This window comes from Anser anser (genome assembly GCF_964211835.1).
Source record: "Anser anser genome assembly, chromosome: 20".
Classification (NCBI taxonomy): domain Eukaryota; kingdom Metazoa; phylum Chordata; class Aves; order Anseriformes; family Anatidae; genus Anser; species Anser anser.
Window position 1 is genome coordinate 2,735,131 of NC_139741.1, and position 24,447 is coordinate 2,759,577.

Here is a 24,447-nt window from a genome sequence, read left to right on the forward strand (position 1 = left end):
ATTTTCCAGCAGCAGTGAGCTTCTAATAGAAGGTAACTAGACTTGAGCCGTACTGTTTTAAAAGCATTTTTGAAGGGCCTTTGAAGTGCTTAAAAGTAATAAATAGCACCCTCCAGTTATTAGCCTGAGCATGTGCCTAGAAAAATGTATGTTTTGGGAAGAATTTCTGTAGGCAAAATGTCAAACTGCTTTTTTTTCTGTTATTTCTTTGGCTGTTGTCTTTTTGTGCATATATCGCATATTGTGTCTCTGCTGCGTGCATATTACATGCAGCGTTTTGTTATCCTGGGACATTCGAAGTAAGCAGTTGGTATTTGTACTCTTCTTCTCCAGAAAATTCTCGAGCAGCTTGAGCAGATCCAAAGGACAAGCAAGTGTTGTGTCAGGAATTGTGTTAAACTCTGTAAAATAAAACAGATACGGGCAAGGGGAAACACCCTCCTTTACCAATCCTTAGTATATGTTTGTACAGCTGGCAATTTGTGCTGCTTCATATTCGTTGACCTAGAAGTAGCCAACGTTTTAATGTGTTCTTGGAGGGGAAAAAAAGGTGTTATGGAAAAGAACTGCCACATCAAAGCCTCTTCTCAGCTTGTAAAATGGTTTCCACCACTACCTTGCCTAGCCCTATCGGAACACTCAGCACTTTCTCCCTCTCAAAAGAAAGCAAGCCTTTTTATTAAGGAATGGCCCTAGAGTTTTATTTATATTTAAATGATAAAAGTGACACAGAGCAGTTGAAAAGATCTATATAGCTCAAACAAAAGTCCATCAGAGATGTAATGTAAGTTCTGTGTAACGTGTCTCTATCAAATAAATAGTCATATGGTTCAGCTGTTGCACGGAGTGAAGTAAGTACTCCCTTTAGGAAAGTGTTACTCCGCAGAATATTTGTTAGATGACCAAAATGCAGCCTAAACCTTCATGCCTGTCAAATGAGTTGTATTTTGCGGTCAGATCTGATCTTCCAAATTCTTAATGTGGGACAGAGGAAACTAAGTGCTTGCTAACTGGTTGCACAGCACGAGTTCTCTTGGCCATTGTGGATATCATAACTCGATTTGTAATCATACCTTTCCTAAATGTAAAGCTTATATTAAACTCATGTTCTCTCCAGCATTATGCTAGATTTATGAATGCTTGTATTGTCCCGTCGAAATAATTTGAATATCAATTTAGAAAAATTCCTTGTTTTCATTATAATCATGTGTTTCTGTATTCATTTTAGCACAAGCCCACCTTACTGCTGTGTGGATCTCTATTCTCTGCGGACAGGAGAGATGGTCAAGTCCATACAGTTCAAAACTCCTATTTATGATCTGCATTGCAATAAAAGGTAAGGATGTTTACTGTATACTCTTTCTGTGTTAGGACATGTAAAATTCCCATTGTGAGTACAAATTCTGGTATGTGCACTCCCTGATTTTACTATTTTGACTTTGCTGCAAACATAGCTTCTATTCTCCGTTTCTCAAGTCATATTTTGGTTTGGGTGTGGCAGTATGCTTCTCCAATGCCTTAAAAACTTACATGTTTATGTCCAAACTAGGTCAAGTAAAAATTACAGAAGAAAAGTAGTACGGCTGACCAGACACCTTTAATACCACGACTAATTATGTAATGAGATTTTGAAGGTGTAAATATGTTTAAAGAAGTAAAGGATGGTAGTGCTTCTTATCCCCAGTCAATCTGCTTATCGTAGGATGTGGGTAGGATCATTATATCAAGAAATAGTTTCACTGAAGTGGTTGAGTTGGAGAGAGTTATGTGCCATGAATAGGTCCCTGTTCCTTTAAAAGCCTGTCAGGAGTTCAATACTTATCTGTGCAACTGTCCCTTGAAAAATTTAAAGTTCCCTAGTGCACAGTGTGATGATAGTAAATCTTTCCAGCCTGGCCTCCTAGCAGAAGAAAAATTCAATTGTAAAAACAGTGAAAAGGCAAATCATCATTCAAAGTCTCTCCCAACTAAAAAGTCTTTCCAGGTGCTAATGTTTCTTTTCCTAAGTGGTAAAAATGGAAAAGTTACTTCAAAGCTGTGTGGCTGTATCCAGGGTAGCTGCTTTTCTGGAACGTATCAGATTCTGTTGTTATCCACAGAAAGCTCACTATTTCAGATTGAAAATGCATTAAATTCGGCCAAGTGCAGCGCTAATGGTGCGTTAACCATACAATAGACTAATGGAGTCGAAAGTTTGAATTTAAAATAAAACTTGAGTCGCAGAAGAAGGGAAAACTGTTTATTATTTATGTACTTCTACTCTAGAATCATCCATCAGGTAGGTTTCATTTATAGAGAAAGACAGTACACCTTCGAGGAGCAGAAAACAAAAATGTACAGGATCTGGAAATATTACAATCAAATATACAGAGGTTGTGTATATATACTTTACACTTGCACATGCAGTAAAAGTCGTTCCATTATTCATTGGCTAAGTTTTTCTTACAGGCCTTGTGGAAGGAGTTGGAGTTTGTAGGTTTCTGTTGTTTTTCTCTCCTTCATCTGAGGTGACTAGAAGATGTCTTTTAACTAAAAGTCTTATTTTGTTTGAAACAAATATTTGTAGAAATTGCAGAGTTTTAACTTCTAAATTTAAAATTTGAGATTTATGCAGGAGCATCTTTTCCACAATAAAAGGGCTACAAGCAAATAAGAAATCTTACGTTAATTTCTTCTATGACTACACATCTCAGTCCCTCGCGTTGAGTTGCTTGTTCTGCCCTCTCCTTTTGGCAAGTACGCTGCTCCCGGTGAAGGTGTGCACGTGCTTCCATGCTGGCATTGCAGGCCTGCGAATATAGAAAGACTTCTGTCTGAAAGTGACCCTTCATTTCTGCCTTCCTTCCAAGAATTTGTATGTCTCCTTGTTTCTGGATAGAGGCACGCTGATGAACAGAGCAGTGGCAAAGTCCCGGGATGAGATGTTGGGAGTTCTGAAGGAATTCAATACGCAGAACAAGGCTTATTGCTTGGATCAGTTTCTGTGCCAGAGAAATGGAAGTGGCTAGTGTTACACCAGCCTACTGGAAAGGCTTCAGGAGCCATCTGGGGAACTACAGATGCAATCCAAGTTGTTTGAAAAACGTGTTGATAAAATTAGTAGAGTCCTGGAATCATTTAGGTTGGAAAAGATTCTTAACATCAACTGTTAACCTAACCTAGCACTGCCAAGTCTATCACTAGACCAAGCCCCTAAGCACTGAATCTACATGTCGAGCGCCTCCAGTTTAACAGCAAAAAGCATAATTGAATGACAGACACAAAAATAAATCCTCCTATTTAGGGATGTTTATACATTTTTGTAAATGGAAATCATGACAAGTATAATTTGAATATGTGAAAATATCAGCAAGCATGTGGGTAAGGTTTATGTTTGATTTGAGTCAGTTCTTCAGCAAGGACTCTGGCAGGTACTGAGCTGTCGTGGGAAAAGGAGGTATTCTTGTAACTAAACAGTTAAAAACGGGGAAGAAGGGGGAGTGAGGAGTTATTAGTTGGTTTTCACACTGATGGGAGATTAGCATCACCATTTACCAAAGGTCATGTGTTGAGACTGATATGATTCAGTATCTCTTTAAACACTATTCAGTATTGTAATATCTTGTTACTGCTGTTTCTTTTGAGGACCATTATTTAGTCATTGAGAGATGCAATTTATTTTTTACCACACCGTATCTTTACAATTAAAACTATTAGAAATCTAATAATGCTCCATATTTTCAGCTAAATAGCTACAAATATCCCTCGTTCTTCCTGATGAAGTAATAATCAGATTCTTACTAATTTTGTAATATTGCTAAAAGTTCCAGATAGCCAATAGATTTGTTTATTTGTCAGCTCCCCAGGTGGTGCTGTTATTTCAAGAGTTTAAAAATTTGTTTTTGGAAAGTCATTAATGAAGGAGAATTCGTATCCTAGTTACAAGACTTTCAAGGTGTTGCACTTTCCAAATTTGTATCTTTGGCCCCTATTCATTTAGACAGTATGGTATTTCATAGCGATAGCTATGGTGGTTTGTGTTACTTTATTTCAAGTAATGAACAGATATTTTACAGTAACAATGTGTATATATACAAGCGCATATATAAGCATGCACCTGTAATTTTGCTAGTTAACACAAATCCTGTTTCTTGCAGATTTGTGTGCTGATGGTCTTGGTATGAAAAAAAATTGGGCTTTTAGAAAATAAAAACCTGATGGTTTAATAAATTTGCAATGAGATGGGCAATGGGGTTATTTCAAATTTAGCTCGTGTTCTACTGATTGTTGATTTGATTGTTATTTGAGTCATTGAAAGTAATTCAGGATCCTTGCAATTCCATTCTTTCTTTTTAATGGAGCTTTTACTGCAGGAGGTATATCATAAATATGCTGTGTTGTTCTGTATCAGATCTGTGTACTTCCTGAAATGAAGGTTATGTGGTTGGGATGAGAGAGAATCCTCAATAACTGCCATGTATTGGTAACCTGGCAGTTTATCACTGTAGAATTTATATTGATGCTTTTGAAATAATTACATTTAGATATTGGATCTTTAAACCAATGCATTTAATGTTTCAAGTACACGTTCCATTTCTGTGTTTTCAGAATACTTGTTGTAGTCCTGCAAGAGAAAATCGCCGCCTTCGACAGCTGTACTTTTACCAAAAAATTCTTCGTCACAAGTATGTATAATACTGGCTTCAGTCTTCTTGCTCTAGTGGTGGCATGAGATAAAGCAGTTGTTTTTTTTTTAATTTCTGCTTTTAAATCCTGAAAGCATCTGCAGGTTTCTATGACTGCAGTTGAAATTTCAGGAAATCTGTTGCTGCAAAAAAAAAAAATCCAAGTGTTACTCCGTGAAGCTGTGGCTCATTGTGCTTTTTTTTTTTTTTTGCATTTATTTATTACTATAGCTAATTTCTCACTGTTGGGAAGAGCACCTACATTGACTTCCCTAGGTAGCTGAAGTATTTTTCAGTTCATTATGCACAAGTATGTGCAGAAGTTTGAGGTTTTGCATTTCAGGTTGCGTGTAAAAGCAGCAGTTCAAAAACAAATTGACAGCAATTTGCACACTTATTTTCTGTTGTTCCTTAGTGCCAGATACGTTTACTTTTTATTTGTCCTTACTTTAGTAGGCCCCAGAACTCAAGCAGGTCAGAAATGTATTTTAGTGGAATAACTACAGGTAGGTATTTGCCTGCGGGAACTTTTCATGTACCTTGAGCATGAAGGAACTGTTTTTTCAGGCTTCCCTTTATCCCTCTGTAGCTTATTAGTTGCCTCATAGTAGCAGGCAATTGATTCTAACAGATAAGATGCTCTCCCAAAGCTATTCCACTACTGTAAGTGTCCCTTTGCTGCCCCAACATCTGTAACCCAGTAATTGACATATGGTGCAGAAAGATGGTATGTTTCCGGTGGCTTTTGCTCTGATCTGTCACAGGATGCAGGTAGGATTAGGATGTAATTTACCTGCTGCAAGATTGTATGCACCTTTGCAGTGCTAAACACCAAGGAAGCATTCACAGCAGAAAAAAATAAATTTTATCTTTCCAAGTGCTTAGTTCTAGTGCTTATCAATTAGAATAGCCTCTTAAAATGTGTAGATTACTAAGAGATCATGATGATAGTTTGGAAAGACAGGAGTTCTATCTTTAAAAAGGCAATCTGAAACTTCTGGGTGTATTTTCGATCACGATTAGAAAGTTCTAAATTATCTTCCTGTATTATCTGTGTGTATAAAGACAATCCTAGTTAGAAGGAGCTATTTCTTGTAACAGTTGGAAGCACCATTATGCAGTAATATTAAAGTTGCCAATAGGTGTCAGTTTCCTCCTATGCATGGATGTAAGATGCAGAAGAATCTGCGAGGGTTCGGTAAAGAGAGCCACGTGGGAAGAGACGTGTTTGTGTCCTCCTGTTCCTCACTCTTCCTTTTTATTCTACCAAAGAGAAGTAGAGTACAAGCCTTGCTTTATTCTAGGTTAAAACAAAAGACCACTAAATGAAATGTGTATTTTTACAATTCTTGTGCTTTTCCAATTGCAGTTACAGGCAAAAAAAAGACACTGCGACGTGTTTTTAAAAGTGAATTCACTGAACTGTATTTGAGGATCAGGGATAGCCTACTCCTAACCCTAACTGTCAGTTTTCAGTGCGTTTTTGTGAAGCGGTAGTGCAATTTAGAGAGGATAAAACAAAGCTTTTGTAAATACACCAAAAGATTTGAAAGCCCAAACTCCTGAAGTGTCACAACTCACACTGTGTTTCTCCCCCTGTGCTGGTTTGTAGCGTGACAAACTCGGGGTGTTCTCAGACTTCTTCTCGCCCCGGGTGCAGCCCTCGGTGCTGGGCACCCCTCGTGGCTGCTGTTTCACAGCGCTGCCACAGCTCCAGCTGCTGCGGCTCTCCCCATCACCGCTGCTGCTTGCCCGTGCCCAGGAGGTGTGACTGGGCGAAAAGCGTGCCCTTCCCCTCCATGGGGGGGTTTCCTGGGCCAGGGCCTGGTTGTTCTGAGGCTTTTGAAGCTTAGTTGTTTCACTTAATAGCTTATGCTGTCAAGCGGGTGTTATGCTCTGGCATGCTGAAGGCTGCAGTACAGCTTTTGTCTAAGCTTTCAGATTTTCTGTCTGCTGAAATCTCCTCAACCTAAAAGTACATCTTTAAAGGCTTAAGTTACTCTGATGTGTTTGAAATTTGATGTAATTGAGCCACCTAGTTAGCTGCTTTGGGTTCTGACAGTCAGCCAACCGGCCAGCAGCTGAACTCTTCTCTTTTTTTAATTTAGAAGAGGGCAGTGTCAGTTTAAATTGGAAAAGTAGAAAACCCTGAAAAGGAAGCTTGGCAAAAGGGCTTACGGGTCGTTTTGTTTCCATCGCTGGAGCATCCCTGCTCTGCAGAGTGGTCAGCCCGTGTCCCGTCTGGAGCCATCCCGATGCAGTGCAGCAGTGAGGATGTCAGCGCTGCCCAGGGAGTTGATTCTTCATGGAGGAGATTCTCAGCTGTGTTATCTGACTGCTTTTGGTCAGAAGTGATGGCTTAAAAGGTCAAAAATACTAAATGGGGATCACTAGATCTTTGAAGATGTTTCTTTTACTCTGTAAACTACTGTGTAGGAAAAGAAAATGTTTTAAAGAAAGGCCTTGGTGATGGTGTGGAAATCACATCTTCATTCGTATCAGCTGAGTAGCATGGGGGCCCTAGAACCGCACTGAGACAGCTAAGATGTAAACATAATTAAGAAGCAGCTCTTGCCCGTTTTGTTGACTATTTACACATAGAAATTAAATGCAGAATGCACAATTAAAAACAGTGTCAGGAATTGTGAAGTTTGGTGTTCCTTAGCAATGCTAATGCAGCTGTGTTGCACATGAGTAGTATTTGTCTTTCTGTTTTTGTTTTTGTGGTTGAATGTATAGCTTAATATATTGTTGTAATAAATATACCATAAAATATTCAGGATGTAGAACATGGTCAAGTTCGTGCTGCCGTTGGAATGTTTAACTCCTGCATTTCCTCATTTTTTAGAGCTAAGTGAGCAAACCTGACATAGTTCTGATCTTTTTTGCATGTGATTAGATGGAAATGTGCTGATTTGCTTGAATGGCAGCCAGCCAGCAGATTTTATTGGTGCCTCGTAAGAAAAAGTCAGCGTACAGGTGTTCCAGTCTTGGCGTTTGAATTTAAGACAGTTGCTTAAACTGGAGTGGAAAATACACTGTACATAGTCATAGAAAAATTGCCAGGATATCCTTTAATCTACCCGGTGAGGTTGTCTTATTTTCACGTGTCAGCTAAGGAAAGCCCTAACTTCAGTCTGCAAAGAACCTGTGGCTGTGAGTGTTGTATGGCACTCCCTCCTCGTACGTGCCTCCGCTCCGAGCCAGCTCAGTTTCATTAAGAAAAGATTTGCATCAAGGGGTAGATAAAGGCAAAGGGCGATTTGGTAACCTGCACTGTTTTAAGTGCTCATATGACCAAGCCTCAAAAATTCATTTGATGCCTATAATAAAAATGTGTTTCTTTCTGGTGGTTGGGAATGTTAAGGTGTGGATTTTAAAGAGATTTTTAACTAGTTAAGGGTTCATGTAACATTTCCTTCAGGGCCTTTTGCTGGGTACTATATGTGATAGAGCAATGAGAAATGAAAGTGATACACAGGCTTTTCTTCCTACTTTGCTCTAAAGAACAGGTGCAGAAAAGCTGAATTTCATTGATTTCTATTACATCAGTGCTCCTAGAGCCCTCCTCCAAAAATGCTTACTTAGTGGAACGTTGATGATTATGAATATGGCCTGATGGATACTTTCTTCTCTATAAAGAGTATCCTTCCCACCCCTGGGCCCTAAGTAAAGATTATCACAGATAACATCATGCATGTGGCATCATCTTTGTGTCTGATAACTAGTGCCTGCTCAGTTTCTCTGGCCCTTCCACTCCTCCTATTGATATATTCTCCATCCATTATTCTCTAGGGATGAAGACAGTTATTGCAGCCATTAGCTGGCACCACATTTCTATTGATGCTGTACAGCTAGAGCCTTAAGAGGTAATTTTCCAGATTTTAGTCAGAGTACTTTATTGTGTATAAAGTCTCAAAAGACTTGCCTAACCACAAGACAAAAATTATTCAGTATATATTAAATGCACCCTACCTGCACCTCTGAAAATAAGGAAAAAAGTGTTTGATGCTCTAACCTGCAGTTTGAATGTGGTATTCCTATTTTCACTGACATTCACATGAAAGGAATAATACGTTGGTTTCAGTTTGTCGCAGGTCTGATCTGGAAATCATCTAGGCTTTTTTGTACGTTTTTGTTAGCTCGGTTAGAATTCCTTTTCCCTGATGGGCACGCAGGGAGCAGTTTGCTCACTTTGCTTTGAAGTAAAAACACTGGATGTCTCGTGGAAAGGTTGAATGCCTGAGGAGTTACAAACAGAACTTCTTGAAGAATGTACATTTCCCCTCTCCAGTGTGATCAGTAAGTGGCATTTATCCTGGACATCCCACATGGTATAATCATTGGTAGGATTCCTGTGTCTGGGGAGGGAGATTCTTCAGCTCCAATTGAAAGTCCTAAGGCAGGTGGGAAGAAAGCTCCAGTTTCAGAGTGGTTTTTTGATCAGTGAAGAGAAGCCAAGAACATTCCTGTGAATTGTATGTTAGCAATTTATACATACGTATATATTTACTTATGTATACCCATACATGTAGCTTATGTACACTTCTTCATGTGGTCTGTAACTGCCTTCCGTGAGAAGTGGCGATGTAATCTTGCTTTATGTTTTAACAGCATCATTTATAAAAGTTCTTTTTTCTGAATTTGGGATTCAGTTTATTAGAGGATAACTTTGAAATACGTTCTGAAAAGGTCTGTAGGGCAACGTAGTAGATTTATGGAACAAATGTCTTTGTTACTTGCAGGGTGTTCTGGTATATTTGGTATATTGCAGGATATAAGTGTGTAGGTGTACATACAACAGAAAAGTAGCATAAGGACAGAAACAAGGCCTTGATACCCAAGATGTGTATCCATCATATCTCCTGGTTTATCCAGGTTTAAAAATTATATGCAGAACAGGAAGTGCTGTTTGTTTCTTTATAGGTTATTTTTGCCTAAATCACCCAAATCCTTAATTTTAAAGGCCAAAACAAGGCTATCTTACACTGTCCTCCTCAACAGGAACACTAACCTCTATGGTCACGTTATTATTTATCATTGTCCAATTCTCTGAACAAAAAAAAAAGGAAAGAAAATAAACCTAAGATAAACCTAAGATTAAAAGATAGTTTGTCCTCAAATCAGTCAAATTTGTTCTAAATTAAACAGCCAAGCCTCATGAACGGTAAAGGCCACAGATATATTTAGTAAAAACTCTGGTACTGGTTTTAGACCTATAGGATAACAGTAAAATACTTAAAGCTTCCATGTTGGACTTGACAGGAAAGGGAGGTCCCTGTAATAATAATAATGATAAAAATAAAGATCTGTGGTCCTTCCCTGAGCTTATGCGGGGGGATTCTGTTCTTTCAGTCCAGGACTGCTCAGAATGCAGCTCTTTGCAGGACCGAGGCTGCTGTGAACGTAACATGGATATGTATGAGTATGTAACATTTTTCACTTCACTTCTGGGTATATTTTTTAGTGTTTTAGTAATGATAATGTCATTATGATTAACAAAAAAAAAAAGCGCCCTGGATGGCAAGTATGATTTCACAGTAGGGTGCATCCTGCTGGTTTGCTCTTTTGCTCAGTTTTTATGGGTGATACTTAAACAAAAGGAAGTACAAGAACAATAGAGGAGTTTTGGAAACTATGTGACAGTGTGAGAGCACTAACATTTACATAGGGCCTTTCATCTAGATAGAACCCAAAGGAATTTATAAACAATATTACTTTACACAGTTTATAAACAAACAAATTTGGTTTGATTGGTGACGCTTAAAAAAAAAAAGGCCCAAACAAACACGAAATATTAGATAAAACAGCTTATATGATTTGTTTTCCTTGGAATAAACAATGCTTCTGCAGCAGTGGGATCATTCCATCCATTATTTATTTTTAATACCCTTTCTGTGCTCTCTGTCATGGATCTGTTTTCTGGCTGCTTTGCATTGCAATACTTGAAGTAGTTTTGCAATTTCAGTGCTATCGAGTGTTGTGTATTTCATAACACCTAGAAAAAATTATTCATTGGTTATAAGCTACATCCAGTAACTGAAAATCAGCATGGCTTTAGTGGATTATTGTAGCTGTTTATTTAAAAATGCACAATAACACTGCTTCATGGATTTTAAAGTGATACCTGGCATTTACCGTAAATGATTAAAGGCAAATAATTTTGCTTGAACAGTGACACACATCTTGGAAATTCGCTTAGAAAAATACATTTAGAAAAACCATCCACTTATGACAGCACACGTCATTTTTAATGAACCTGTCCACATACTGAAAGAGAAAACCTTGTTTAGCCGGCAGCCTGCTTTTTCAGCGAGCTTTCACGTACTTAGATTTGCCTTAGGATGGAGGCTAGCCCTGGAGGTCTTCTGACTTGACCAGGGTACCTTGTGTTTGCTCCCTGCATCCTACCCCAATGGCATGTCCATCATACCCAAAAGAGATGCCAGTTCTCTCATAGTTGGGATCAGAGACTGAATCCTAAGAAGATTTGATAATAATGCTGCTCACACCTGCGTGTTGGTTAAACAGTTGTGCAGACGTGAGGTGTGGAACATCCATTAAAAACAGGTACAGTAATTATGAGGATAATATTTAAAACTGATCCCAAGAAAGGCTGAGTATGTTTCAGTACAGAGGAACTCAGAGCTGAGGAAAGGAGGCAGAGAAAATTGCAGAAAAGAGCAGTTTTCCAATTAAACAGATGCACAAGAAGACACAAGAGGACAACTTACTAAAATGGTTTGCATTAAAAAAACAAAACGTCAAGATAAAGGAGATGAAAGGCTGGAAAATATCATAAACAGATTGTTGCTGTTGTTTTTCTCCCCCAGGACTATAACGTCGGTTTGGGCAGTACGAGTTGTTACAGCGCGCAGTGAAAGAAGGCCCTGACCAGTAGTGTCTTAAGAGAAGCGTGTTGGGGTGTGCTGGGAGAAAAGCTGCGTTGTTCTGGACGCTTCTGATTCGGCTTTTTCATTACTTTGCTGTATTCATTTCACATTGATTTGCAGCAGTTTACAGCACGTCATTTTACAATGGGTTTTAGTGCGGCCTGAGAAGGAGACAGCAGAGCCTGGGGTGAGGAGCCGTGCTCAGCGGTGAGCACACAGTTCATGTAAATGGAAAATAAATTCTGACTTAGTTCAGACAAGCGCTGACTGTTAGCGTCAGATTTTTCTGGAGAGAAACATTGTCTTCTAGTGCATATTTAAACCTGAATACTTTGCAGTGATAAGAGCTTACTTAGCTCTTCGGTTAACGGAGCCGTCGGGGCTGGGTGGGATGTTTCCAGCAGGGACCGAAGGGCAGCCTTATGGCCTTAACCATGGCAGCGCTCACTTCTGGGGGAAAGCTCTTCCTAAAATCCCTCTCCTCCCACCCGCACAGCGTATCTCTTCCCACCAGGTCCCGTTGGTGTGCCTTCTGCTTGGTACAGGTGCCGAGTCCCTTAGGACACGTGCATCCCTGCTTGCTGAAGGAGCAGGGCGCTGCTGCGGGTGCTGCTGGGCCTGGGGCTCTGTCACGGGAAGCAGCGGCACGGCCCCCGAGGAAGGGGGCTGGGGAGAGCGTGGATGCCTGTCAGCATTTAATTGCCTCTGGGATTCCACAGATTGCGTGCTTGGATGTGAAGCATTGAACCACCAAGTTGATCTGGGTATCGGAATTCCTTGTAGTGTTCAGTCCCCAGCTCTGCACCTCACACTGGGGTCGTGTATCTAGAGCTGAGGTTGTGTATCTATATCGCTATCTCTTACCTTTTTTAAGCTTTTTTCCCCATGAAAAACCTGTGCAGCTTAATAGAGAGCTGCCCCAATACTAATGATTCGAGTTTTAATAGTGGCATGTTTTGTGATTTATTCGCTTAATCTCTGTTAGAGCTGACATGACTTTATGATGGCCCTGTGCTTCTCTTAACGGTGTTTTCCTGATGTGCTGTTTGTGTAAAAGCTGGGGGCAAAGGGGTGTGTTGCTTTCCCTTCCTGGTTGATGTCTCTATATTCACACTGCCATTACAGAAGCTAGAGGACCAGCTTTTTGCATACAATTTAAGGAAAGGAGTTGAGTCTTACTTTCTCTAGGGGCATAGATCAGTGGAAAGATGCAGAGGGAGAGGAGTGGGTATTTGTGTGAATTTTCAGAATGAGATGAGGCGATTGTGTTTGTTAAGGGCGTAAAGATAGGAATCTTCAAAGGGTGGGAGAGATTTTCATGAAAGTAATTGAAAAATAATGCAAAATAAACATCCCTTCTCTTTGGTCACTCATCAAGCAAATGTTTGTATAGAGCACTTTAAGTAACTTTCAGGATTCCTCTATAATCAGTAAGAGCAAATATATAAATTCAGCACAGCAAGGAGAAAGCCGGAGCTATCTTTGAACCCAGATAATTGCATAGTACGTATTTTTTGAATTACAATTTTATAAGTCACTTACTTAAAGAAATAGAAAAGATGGGAAGCAACTGAAAAATGGCCGTGTTAATTCATCTATGGCACCATTGTGATCCTGGAAATGGCCAAACCGTGGCACCGCGCAGGAGGCAGCGGGGGCTGCCCGTGGTGTCCCCAGCTGGGAGCCAGGCCCCGCTCCGCGGCAGCCCCCGGTCGCTTCCCCTCCGCCCCTGCTGCAGATGCTTGGACTTGGGCACCGTGCCTCGGTAAGGTGGCAGAAGGGCTTGGATTCATTCAGACTTTGAGAATTGTGTTTTTCTCATTTTGCCTTTTCACAGCTCTACGTAGTGTACTTCCTGTGCGTGTCATCATAAAGCACAGAGAGATAAAGTGTATGCTTAAAGCATTTTAAATAGCTTCCCATAGGTTTTTGCCTATATCTTTGTGGGTGATAATGCTAGTGAAGCTTATTTGTAAGGTCTTGTGTTTTTTAGTACTTGCTCGATTTGCTGTACTTTGGGAAGGACTTTCCCTTCGTGATCTTTTCTTGGATGACCTCTCCATGCTGTCAGTAAAACTTGGAAACTTTGGTCTTCTTGACAGCTAGTTCTGCAGTCTCATGTTCGTCCTTATTGTAAACATGCTAAAATTGCTGCTGTTGTTGCTTAGAATGGATTTTTCCTCAGTTGTTTTGAAGTTTGGTAGAAATAGAAGTTAATCTTTAAGAGAGCTGGGCTTGTAGCGATGGGGCGGCGGAGCTTGGTAGGTCACGCCGTGTCTGTCGTCCCATTTGCCCAGTAGATGATGTTCTGCTGACTCCAGCTGTTTTTTTGGAAAGCAGAAAAACAATTTGCTTTTCCTTCCCATAAAGTATAACCCTTTGTTTATCCTTGTGCTGCAGCGAGTTTCCAAAATGCATAGACTTGCAAAGAAAAAGAAAGGGAGGAAATAGCTCTTTTTTTAATGCTGTTTTTCGTATCGGAGAGGAGTTTAGTACTGAGCTGAATTGTTGACCTCGGTGGAGGATATTATTAGAACTGGCTGATGTGTGTGTGGAGCTGTATCTAATTGACCAGATCCAGTTCAAACTACCTGCAATAGGTTTGGTGAAAACCATTCTGTTCTCAAGATAACTTTACTTTGTTCTTTGTGTATGATTGATTTGTGATTTGAAGAATAATGCTCTTTTGTAGCTCTTCAGTTACTTCAGTTCACAGAAATAATTGAAACAGTGCCCGTTTCCAAGAAAGACATTTCTTTTTTGCCACGAGTTGTTAAAATGCTTGCTTTTGTCATTACAGAGCATCTGTTGAGTGATACTCCTTTTGTTTTCTGCTGCGAGGATATTACGAGGTGCTTGCAGAATATAGGAAATGTGAGTGAGTGATTCTGAAGTCACTGTGGAGATCTGTGTGATGAGGGTTGTCATCTGACAGCTTTTAATGATTTATTTTGTACGTAAAAGGGGAGAAAACTAAATAAAATCTGGTGGATCTGAATGTCCTTACCGACCCAGATGAGGATTGCCGAAGCAGAAGTCAGCGTTAAAACCTTACTGGTCATGATCTATAATGTCATCGGAAGAACACGGTTGTATTTACTACTTGGGGTTGTATTTACAACCTTTTCTTGCTTTCTTTGTTCCTTAAGAGTCTTTGGCTACCCACATTTTATGCACTTCTGGAATGCAATAACAATTGTGGCATCATCTCTTCAGAATTCGTTTTCCTTCCTGAGATGAAGGCAGTGATAAGGCCTTAGAAAATACTCGCTTGGTTTTGCTTTCCTGGCCTGAGATGGATTTAATTCGATGAATTGCTGCTTTTCTCCTTCCAGTGCTTTTTGACCTTTGAAATAGCTTGCTGTGATCTTCCGAATTTTGCAATACCCTCACTGCTCCGGTCTAAAAACGGAGCTGGAGCTGTTGGCCTAGCAGGAGCGGTACAGCAGCTGTTCGTGCTCGTGCCAACCAAATGCCATCAAACGTGTCTTTGAGTTTCATCAAATCTTTGTAAAACTGTGTCTGTACACTGTAGTTAATCCCCCACACACCTTTCTCATTGTTTTGCGAGCCTGGAAAATGATGCTGCTCAGCTTAAAGCCTGTTGTCCTCACTAAACATTCTGGACGTTTTGGGGACCTGTTAGAAAAGATCCCGATGTTTGTCAAATGAAGAAGGTGAATACATTTGCTTTTTCTCGCTGTGATGAGCAGATCACTATCCAAGAGTCTGACAAAAAGAGACATTGGTGGAATACTAGCTGAGATATCTGTAACTTTTTTTAATACGTTACTTTTCAGAATGGGATCTTACGCAATACGTTTTTGTTGTTCTTTTTCTGTGTTTTTCTAAAATGCCGCTTGCTGCATCACCGTGCTCCTTCTGCCTGTGGTACGGGATCGACTGACCTGGGCTCCTTTAGAGGAGAGATGAGTCTATAAGTTTTTTAATGTTTTGGGGTTTGTCCAACCAGTGAAAGAGAATCTGAATTACTGACCTGTCTGTATTAGTGCAGGAACTGCTGAAAACAGAGAGTGGCCGTTTGTTTGATGTCCCCTCCTTCCCCCCCCCTGCTTTGTGATATTTCTTATTTATATAGGCTTTTGTGTACCAGAAAGGATTTAGGTCTAGTAAATGGCATTATGCACGTGGCTGAAGGCCTTTGTTTACTAGCTTAAGTTTGAACACTCAAGCTCAAATCCTGTTATCAGGGCCCTAATCAGTAAACAGTTTTGTGGTTTCATCTGTGTGACTTCGGTATCTGAACTTTCAGACTCCTACCTGGACAAAGGATCCCACTGAAACCGGCCTGCTGGAACCACGCGGCGCAGGCGTGCACGGAGTCAGGGCTAGCATGTTAAAGTTCAGACACGCTGGTAGGACTCGAGTGCTAAATGCAGGCAACAGCTACACGGTGGTGTAGGAAGAGCAGCCGTCCACCCCAGGGGGCTTAATCTGAAATGACAAAAAACAAAGGAGGGGAAACAAGACAGGGAAATAGGACAGTAATAGCAATTAGGATGAGGGTCACCTTGCTACTTTTAGTTGTAGATTACTTAAGCTTTTAATTTGTTTCACCATTGTCTAGTTGATTTCAGTAGTTTTAAATTTTCTGTTTTTAATTTTAGTAGTTAAGTGTGATATTCTCAGTTGTTGCACATTTTATTTTCACCTTATACACGTGTATTTATCTATTTTTAATAACGTAATAAAAAGCAGATGAACAATGGAAATTTTGCTACTGATTTTAAAGGAATGACAAATTCACTGTAAAGTTAAGTATATGCAAAAGTCTTCTGAGAAACTAAAGGCTTGTATGTAGAATAATTAAAAACAAAACCAAAAGCACAATACACATTTTCACACCACAAAAATCTGGAAGAGCTTGGAAGTGGAAGCATTAACCAATTGAAATGTGTCAATAAAGTAAAATTAATTAAAACGTGATGATGCAGAACCAATTGAGTCAATTGTTTAAAATCTCCCTCACCCTGCTGTATCAAAATGACATGAAGAAATGCAAACATAAGGAGAAACCATTATTTATACATAATTAACTGTTCAAAATAGCTCGTCTAACCACAGTCTTATCTTTAGGAACAAAAATCTAAGCATTTACTGAGTGATATTAGCAACTGAAAGGTTTTTGTTTAGACTTTTTGTTTTCTTGGCAATAAGTAAAATTCCTTGCAAGAAGTCAGTAAGATATTTCTTAATGCTGCCTTTTAAAACTTTTCAGGCTGCTATCCATGTCCAGGGCCAAACATGAATCCTATTGCGCTTGGAAGTCGTTGGCTTGCTTATGCAGAAAATAAGGTAAGGAAAGATTTGATTTCAAAAAATACTTCTTTTTTTTTTCTTTGTACTCTATAAACAAGAGCTAGAATGAAATCTAGAAACAATCTCAGAAACAAGCTGTGTAAAAAAGATGATCTGTAAGAGGACTTGCGTAACGATGACAGATCTAATCTTTGACCCACACTAGCTGCGCTTTGGTATTCATGTGTCATATCTTTACTCTGTGCATTTGATTTAAGTTCATGAACTTGATAAATGCGTAAGTCGTGTGGGCAGAGAAGAAAGCTATCAACATATATGCTCAGTGAGAGACTCAATCAATCCATTTTGCATTTGAAAATCCTAAAACACCTCTGAAAGGCAAGGAAGGATTCTTAAATTCTCTTTGGGCAAACCGAGTCAGAACAGAGCCTGTGGTTTGTCTGACAACTCAGCAATACACTTTGTAGATTAGGAAATCTGTTTTTTTCACATCCTTGCTGAAATTGATAAGCTCTAGGGAAAAAAAAAAAAAGTTAATTTTTCTTATTTCTAGATATAAGAAGAAAATAGATCCCAAGCAAAACAATTATCACTCTTATTAAAGCTTGAAGTGTTTGAAAAGTTTAATTTCAGCTTCTAATTCCTTATTTTAATTTTGAAGCAGATGTTTTTTCTCCCTTCCACTTGCACCTGGAATAGCTGTTTCTTGGGCTGAAACAGGAGTTACCAGAGAAACAGACTTTATAACTTTATTATACCCTTTCATGCATAACCGATTTCTCTGCAAATTCAGGCCTGCCTTTCCTTTAATGCCACACTTACGGGGTTTTATAAAACTTAACCAGTCAACTTGAGATTTAAAAAGTGCTACTGCCAAAAATATAAACCACTGATCAACGAAAAGAATTACATCAGAAAATAAATTTAAATAGCTTGTGTGTTCCCAGGTATATTCTCTGTGGACATCTCCTTTCTCCCTAGTTTAATTATTTTTATTTAGATATTTAAATATAAGCAGAAAAGTAATACCTTTAGAAACAAATATATCTTAACAGTGGTTTTTTAGTTTCTTTTAGCAAAAACAGTTAAACGGGCAAACATGTTCTGTGTACCAGTAACAAATATCCATAGTTCTTTGCCATTTTATTTAATAAGAAGCACAGCTTCTATTGTTAGTTGGAGTTCAATGGCAAGAACTGCTTTTGTAGGTTGATGGAAGGTAGAAGAGTCTTGTTTTGATTTATTAAATTTGATGGAAAGCAATATAGAGTAAACCCCATGTACATTCCTCTAATCTATTAAATGTAATGTTTAAAGTTGCTCTCTTCCTTTGTCGTTGCTTTGCTTGCTTGTCATAAAAAGGAGGGGAAAGCCACATTCAAATTCTTAGAATGTCTGATATTTAAAGTTACATATACATGGCTAAAGCTTTTGATTATATTTATTTAAATTTATTTGTGGTATTACTGCCAGACCCCAAATCCCACCATTTCAAAGTTTATGAATTTTTAGTGAGTACTCATCTTGTAATTGAAAACTGGAGTTGAGTACGCGACAGTCTGGGTGGCACCCAGAAGATTATAAAAAGGGGTTAAGTGTCTCAGCAGGGCTTTTTGCTGTTTGTAGGGAAAAAACACACCACTGTACACGATAAACAAAAGCTATGGTAATGGGTTATGGGTTTGTGTAGTTTAATAGTAGTTACTTGGTTGCTGTCTTTCTTCTTGTAGCTGATCCGATGCCATCAATCCCGTGGTGGAGCCTGTGGAGACAACATTCAGTCTTACACTGCCACAGTCATTAGTGCTGCCAAAGTGAGTACATCATCTGCTGCTGGGAGAGGTTATCGTGTAAGATAATTATTAGGTTTCCCTGCTGAATTGTACTGTTTTTTCCCCTTCTCATTCACAAAAGAGAAATAGAAAAAGAAAGGTAAGAAACATGCTAACATTAGCATCACATGTATGGGCCTGATCCTGAAAATTACTGAGTAGACATTGTTTTTGACAAAGTAATCCTGTCCTTTAGAACTGATCTTTTATTTATTATTAACAGCTTGAAATAAAAAATAATGCATATCAGTAACCCTTCTTACAGGAAAATCATAGTAAAATAGATTGGCATAAAAGCTATTCATAATACGACAAGTTTACATGATTGGACATCAACACTGTAAATTATTAGTCTTTTAGCATCATGAAAACTGACATTACAAGTACTTGGTGCTTTTTGGACTCAGTCACACCAGCATTACATGCTTTAATCTCTCTGAATGATGACAACACAGTATGGAGCTAATTAATTACCTAGTAGCTTTCTTTGAAGGTTAGAGTTTATTAATGGCTGTTTACATATAGGTTCCATTGCCTATTTTTTTTTTTTTTTTTAGTTCTGATGACTTTATAATATCCTTCTGTTTTCAGAGAAATGGCTACGTTTTCATAGTATCAGAAAACGACCATGGCTTGGAAAAATCTTAAATGAGCCAAAGAATATGCAGAACTGTTGTTTTACTATTTCCCCCATCCCACCCCGCTCCTTTCCTTGAGGACTTGCCTGCAACATTTTGCCAAGTAATTTCTCTCTCTCTCTCTCTCTCTCTCACTCTCACAGAGTGAGTTTTGGCATTGTCTAGCAAACTTCATGCTGATTACAAGCTTTCATTGTAACCACTAGCCTTTTCATTTCTGATACACACAACAAAACAAATCTAATAATAGGAATTAAATGACAGCACAGAACAGAAAGCTCAGTGTCACTGAAGAAAACAACAGTTATAAAAGCCCACAAAGAGAGACATAGGTCATGCCATCTCATGTGAAAACAAAACATAAAAAAGAACATATTCCATCAGCATAGCTTTAGACACAATCTTGCTGTGGTTGGAGTGGGAGGAAAAATCACAGTTTTTTTTTTTTTGAATCACTGTTCTTCTGAAGGTACTGTATGAAATTTGCTGCATCTCTTTGCATTATTTCAACATCTGCAAAAAAAACGGGAGAAAATCTCCTATAACTCCTTCAATCTCAACATCATTCACATTTTTTTACAGCATAGGTAAGTTTGAAAAAAAAAAAACAACTTGCTTAGCATGATCAGCCATGGTTATGATCAGATGTGGCAAAATCTTAAAACCAGATCAGCGTACTGCCAAAGCCAAACCTAGTCATGACTGAAGAACACTCCAAAGCTTTGTTAAACCATGAAATGATTGTCAAAATATTCCAGCAGGCATTAAAGACTAAGTACTATTCTGTTTAATTTGTTTCAACAGGCTAAAAATCTGAAAAAAAGCACATCTGTTATAGCCTTTAGCCCCCAAACCATAGATAACTAGGTTTTAAGGCCCATTAAGATGAAGATGATGACCTTACCTCCTGACCAGTACTTGCTAAGGATCATAATCCAGAAATTCCCTCATTAATCTGAATGTATGCAAACCCTGAAGCAGTGATGTTGCATCACGTCAATAGATACTGAAGATAAAATATGTCTGTAATCATAGGTAAGAGAAAATTTTTAGCTTCTGTACAGTGATAAAGTAATAGGGAAAGTTAGGAAAATGGATAATCATTTTGCTAAATTGTATGTGTGTTATTGCACACCTACAACTTTAATGCTTGCTGGTTACTTATTAACAGTGTAGAGGACGAGTTTTGAGCTGACAGATACTGGAATGCAAAGGGGAAGTTTTAATTTCATTTACATGTCAGAGTAATACTTGATATAGTGCTTTCTTTACTAGTTTTTGGGATCTTACTGTAGGTATGAGTGACCCAATTACATACGGATAACCTCCTGCATATGGTTCAAGTAATATAGAAAGTCTGTATTGTAATATGATAGCAGTTTGTGATGTAAATAACAATACCAGCATGTACAGTGCCTTTCCGAATAAAGCCCATTGCTACTTGATGGTGTTAGTGATGGGAGAACATCCAGGTGCTTCGTTGTAGATAAGAACCCAAATGAGAAATTGCTTCTTTTAATTATCCATTACCTGTCCATTTTTGGATACAGCAAGGAAGGGGACACAGGAAAAGACATCCTTAGGTTTCCATGCTTGTGATCCTTTTTTAAATTTTTTGAATTTTTTTATTTTTTTTGTATGTTTTGTTGAAGAGATGTCTGGTCTTGACATGTTCCTGGGTGAGTCATATTTCAGCTCACTGTCTATTCAAGACCTGCTCCCAAAATAATGTATTCCTAGCAGTCAAAATTTCTGTGCTAATTAAGATCAATTTAATAATAGGTGTTATTCCCTTTCCTAGCTCTTTTCAGAATATGTGACAAAAGCAGGAAAGGGGAACATCTTTGTGAAACATAGGCATTCAGCAAACACTTAGCTTGAATTTGAATCTATAATTGATAGTATGTTCATTTGGTTCAAACTAAACATGAGGTTTTTTGCTGTTGATTACCAAGACATATATTTTTGATACAACTTTCTGCCTTGTATAGATTTTTCATTTATAAATAAATCTTAAATGGCTTATTTGTTATCAGAAACAGGAACAAAATACTGTTTTGTCATTAAAAGGATGTGCAACCGTTGAAACAAAACAGCCTAACAGGCACTGAATGATGCATTTTAATTTTTTCAAATAATTAAAGTTGTACTTGCTTTTCAATTAAATGAGGTACGTGTGCATACATTTATTTTAATTAAATATATGTGTTTCTACATATTTGAATGAATGTGAACAGCTCCTTTGAGTTGCTAGGGTACACATGAGCATGCAGAGAATTTGTGTGTTTGCACAATGTGCATCGCTGCTTACTAAAGGAATCAGATCAAGTATTTTCATTTTATTTCTAAGAAAATTTCACTGCATATGAACTTTGCATAGTTCCCTTTGATGACGAAGGAATTGGGGCAGTGCAGATTTTAACCGATTTCATTTAAAATGTATTTGGTCTGTCGAATGTCCGGTATCAAATTATAAACCAAGTTCTTCTCACCTAATAACTTCTTTAGTTGATTCTTTCTCCGTATCTTTTAATCCTGTAGCGGTAAATTGATTTAGCAAAGGCTGCATCTGTTTTCTCTTGTTACCTGATAACTTCTTAACGAGTCCTAACAGCTTATGTGAGAGCAAGGTCATTAGCTGTAATGGATAGCGGGGACAGCTGATATGGCATGGGAAAGGTTAAAGATTACCAGCGAAGTTTTTGCAAACATACACATAGCACGGAGAAGTAAGTGCTGTAATGGCTCTGCGCTGATAGTTCTGAGCTAATGGCCTCAGCCGCATCTCTGTACACCTATTACTTCTCAGTAGCCCTGCAGTCCCCCTCTGCTCAAATGTGCAACAGTAATTCATTTTGCTAGATAAGCATGTTAATTTTTTTCTTAGGGAGATTTAAAATGTCTACTAGGCATATTGTCATCCAGTTTCCCTAATTACAATATTACAAATAGTTTTCAAAATCGGTTGATTATACTTTTTGGTCTTCTGACTTGCTTAGGTATTTTGTGCTTCTAACCTAGCAGTGTATTTTATATGGTTTTAACTCTTGGTCAGAAAACTGCCTTGTCAGTTTTTGTAAAGAAAATGTCTGTTGAAGTGCATTCCTGTGATGGTGTTGGGTCCATTTAAGGTCTGCTCCTCGGATACCGTTATCGACTTCTTGTTAGTTTTTCAGTCTTCTAAATTTGCCAGTGTTAAAATTTGTTTTATTGTCATTTATTGTATCTGAGTATAAAAAGAACTAGTAAGAAACAAATGGCAGGATATTACTAAAGACTTTAAACCCCAAAGACATTCCTATGATAAAGGCATGGCTCGATTTTAAGTGGTAGTATCTCCATTAGCATTAATGGGGTAAGTACATCAGCTGAGGCATCTCAGAGGTTAATCAGGCTTCCTGGCTAGATATTGCCATCAATACAGTGTGGCGCCTAATTCTGTTGGCCCTTCAGAGGTTTTCCTGACAACACACTAACAGACTTTGTGTAAGTCATTTCCTATGAATTATTAAAACAAACGTTTGGCTGCTAATTGATGAACACTAATGTGTTTTCTAATCACTGCAGTTTGAGATTTTAGCACTAAACAAAGCAGTTGCAATTGATTTGTGGCTGCTTCTTGGTTTCAGCCTGTGATCTGTATGTTTTTTTTCCCTTTTCAATTTAGCAGGCAACTTAGCTTGTCTTTTTAGTTAAGAATTGGCTTGTTATAGTGTCATTCCATCCTGATCTCTTTTTTATTTCTTACCTATATTGCATAAGAGATCTGGACAATTCTTTATAACAAACAAGGCAGAGTCCTTGATTCAAGGAGAAAACCCTAAAGTTGTGTTTTGGGTATTTTTAAAATCCGTATTTTCCCTAATGCCTGTACATAGTATGGGAATTTCTCCACATTTCTCCAATGAATTCCTCTTCCTCCCAATATGAAACAAAACAAACCCGTAAAAAAAATCTTCAGCATCTTTAGATAATAAAAGCCAGTGCAGTGAATACATTTTCAGTCCCATGTCTGGAAAACATTCAGGCTGTGGGAAGTCGCATTATTTGTACTTGGGATATGTGTGTACTTTGTGGAGGTGACCTTTCTAGCACCTTGAGGTTGGAGTCCTTAATTTTGCTGGGTTTGAGTCCCCTGTTCAGTTTTAAAGCTGCAGGAGGCGTAATTTCTGAGAAACGAATGTGTCTGTCATGTCTATTGAAGGCTGAATTCCTTGCGTTTTGTTGCACTTGAGGTTAATTTCAGCATTAACCATTACTTGCTAAAACCACCTCTGTCTGTAACACTGTTCTTTACTTATTCCATGAGGTACAGAGAATGATCAACTGATGGAGCAAAGTTAAAGAAAGGAAAATCTAACAATTGGACATTGCTAAAGTGTTTCTGGTTTTTGAGAATGTATTAGAAGCATTTACTTCTGAAATAAGAGTAGATACATGAAACTGGTAGGATGCTGACCGTTTGAAGAGTTTACTGTTACACAGAGCATCTTGCAGTTAAGGTCTCACTAACAAAAACATGTCCTGTGTGCTTCTGGTATGTACAATCTAGTCATAATATTAATTGTGTTGAGAAAAAAAAATCAAAGTAAATCCACAAAACAACTTTAATCGTTATTTATTGGTTCTGTTTCTCTTTATAGACGATAAAGACTGGACTTACAATGGTTGGGAAGGTAGTTACCCAGCTGACAGGGACGCTGCCTTCGGGAGCAACCGAAGAAGAAATTTTAGCTCATAGCAACATCCGTCGAAGTCCTCTGGTGCCCGGCATCATCACTATTATTGATACAGAGACAGTTGCAGAAGGACAGGTAATACAGTTTGCACAGAAAAAGAATGTGGATTCACTTTGACAAAAATCCTAGAAAAATGTATTTTATGCTTTTGAAAATGAAAAAGATGAGATTTTTCGCTAAGTCAAAATCTTTCACAGACACGCTCAGCTGTGGCAAAGTTCTGCCTGGAACTGAAATTAAGCCAAAATATATATTGTCCTTAGAGCATATTTGTATGATGCTTTGACAGCCTCACGTGTGAAACGTCGCATTTTGTCTCTCTAACACTAGTTTGTAATTGACATTGATTTATGCTGATCAGTTGAAATGTGTATGTAGTCTGATTATATTTAGTAATTTGT

The 24,447-nt window shown here is 38.4% G+C and overlaps 1 protein-coding gene across 17 annotated transcripts in view; it reads left to right on the plus strand.

The window, feature by feature from the left end:
- The window catches only part of BCAS3 (BCAS3 microtubule associated cell migration factor), a 357,470-nt gene that overhangs the window by 48,444 nt on the left and 284,579 nt on the right, over positions 1-24,447 (plus strand). For all 17 annotated transcript variants that reach the window (XR_014574348.1, XM_083806832.1, XM_083806831.1 and 14 more), the window contains exons 8-12: positions 1,229-1,336; positions 4,588-4,664; positions 16,797-16,873; positions 18,568-18,651; positions 23,951-24,121. Coding sequence is in view for 16 of the 17 variants with exons in the window: in XM_083806832.1 (XP_083662958.1) it covers positions 1,229-1,336; positions 4,588-4,664; positions 16,797-16,873; positions 18,568-18,651; positions 23,951-24,121 (517 nt within the window). In the remaining variant the exon portion in view is untranslated. The remainder of the gene's footprint in view (positions 1-1,228; positions 1,337-4,587; positions 4,665-16,796; positions 16,874-18,567; positions 18,652-23,950; positions 24,122-24,447) is intronic.